General features: G+C 69.7%; 1 protein-coding gene across 2 annotated transcripts in view; it reads right to left on the bottom strand.

The window, feature by feature from the left end:
- MRPL12 (mitochondrial ribosomal protein L12) overlaps positions 1 to 140 on the bottom strand; it is a 2,726-nt gene extending 2,586 nt beyond the window's left edge. Inside the window, exon 1 of one of the 2 annotated variants that reach the window (XM_005883640.2) lies at positions 1 to 140. This exon is cut by the window's left edge and continues 8 nt beyond it. In XM_005883640.2, coding sequence (XP_005883702.1) covers positions 1 to 59 — 59 coding nt within the window. In that variant the 5' untranslated portion in view covers positions 60 to 140. The other variant, XM_014531266.1, reaches the window with a different exon arrangement.
- Positions 141 to 455: the final 315 nt, after the last annotated feature.

The raw sequence follows: 455 nt of genomic DNA, 5'->3' as shown, positions 1-455 counted from the left end.
GCGGCGCCCCTAAGCCCTAGACACGGCCCCCATAGGGGGCGAGCAGCCGCCGGCAGCATCGCTCCACCGGCGGGAAGGTCACACGAGGCTCCCTGGAGGAGGGACACTCTAGCTGCCAGAGCAGCCGAGTACACGCGCTGGGGAGGACGCTCTAGCCGCCAGGGCCGCCGAGCATACGAGCTGGGGAGGACGCTCTAGCCGCCAGGGCCGCCGAGCATATGAGCTGAGAGGGACGCTCTAGCTGTCCGGGCCGCCAAGCATACGAGTTGGGGAGGACGTTCTAGCTGCCAAGGCCGCCGAGCATACGAGTTGGGACGGACGCTCTAGCCGCACCTCGCGCTGGCTTCCTCTCGCTCGCCGAGATTACCCACAAGGGACCGGGCCAAGGGAGGCCAGTGGAGGCCGAGGCTGAGCGCGGGCTCCGTCTGAATCGGGGGCGGGCCCGGTCCGTGTGG

This window comes from Myotis brandtii, unplaced genomic scaffold (genome assembly GCF_000412655.1).
Source record: "Myotis brandtii unplaced genomic scaffold, ASM41265v1 scaffold797, whole genome shotgun sequence".
Taxonomy (NCBI): domain Eukaryota; kingdom Metazoa; phylum Chordata; class Mammalia; order Chiroptera; family Vespertilionidae; genus Myotis; species Myotis brandtii.
The sequence above is the reverse complement of the archived record's forward strand: the minus strand, read 5'-3'. Positions and strand labels throughout refer to the sequence as shown.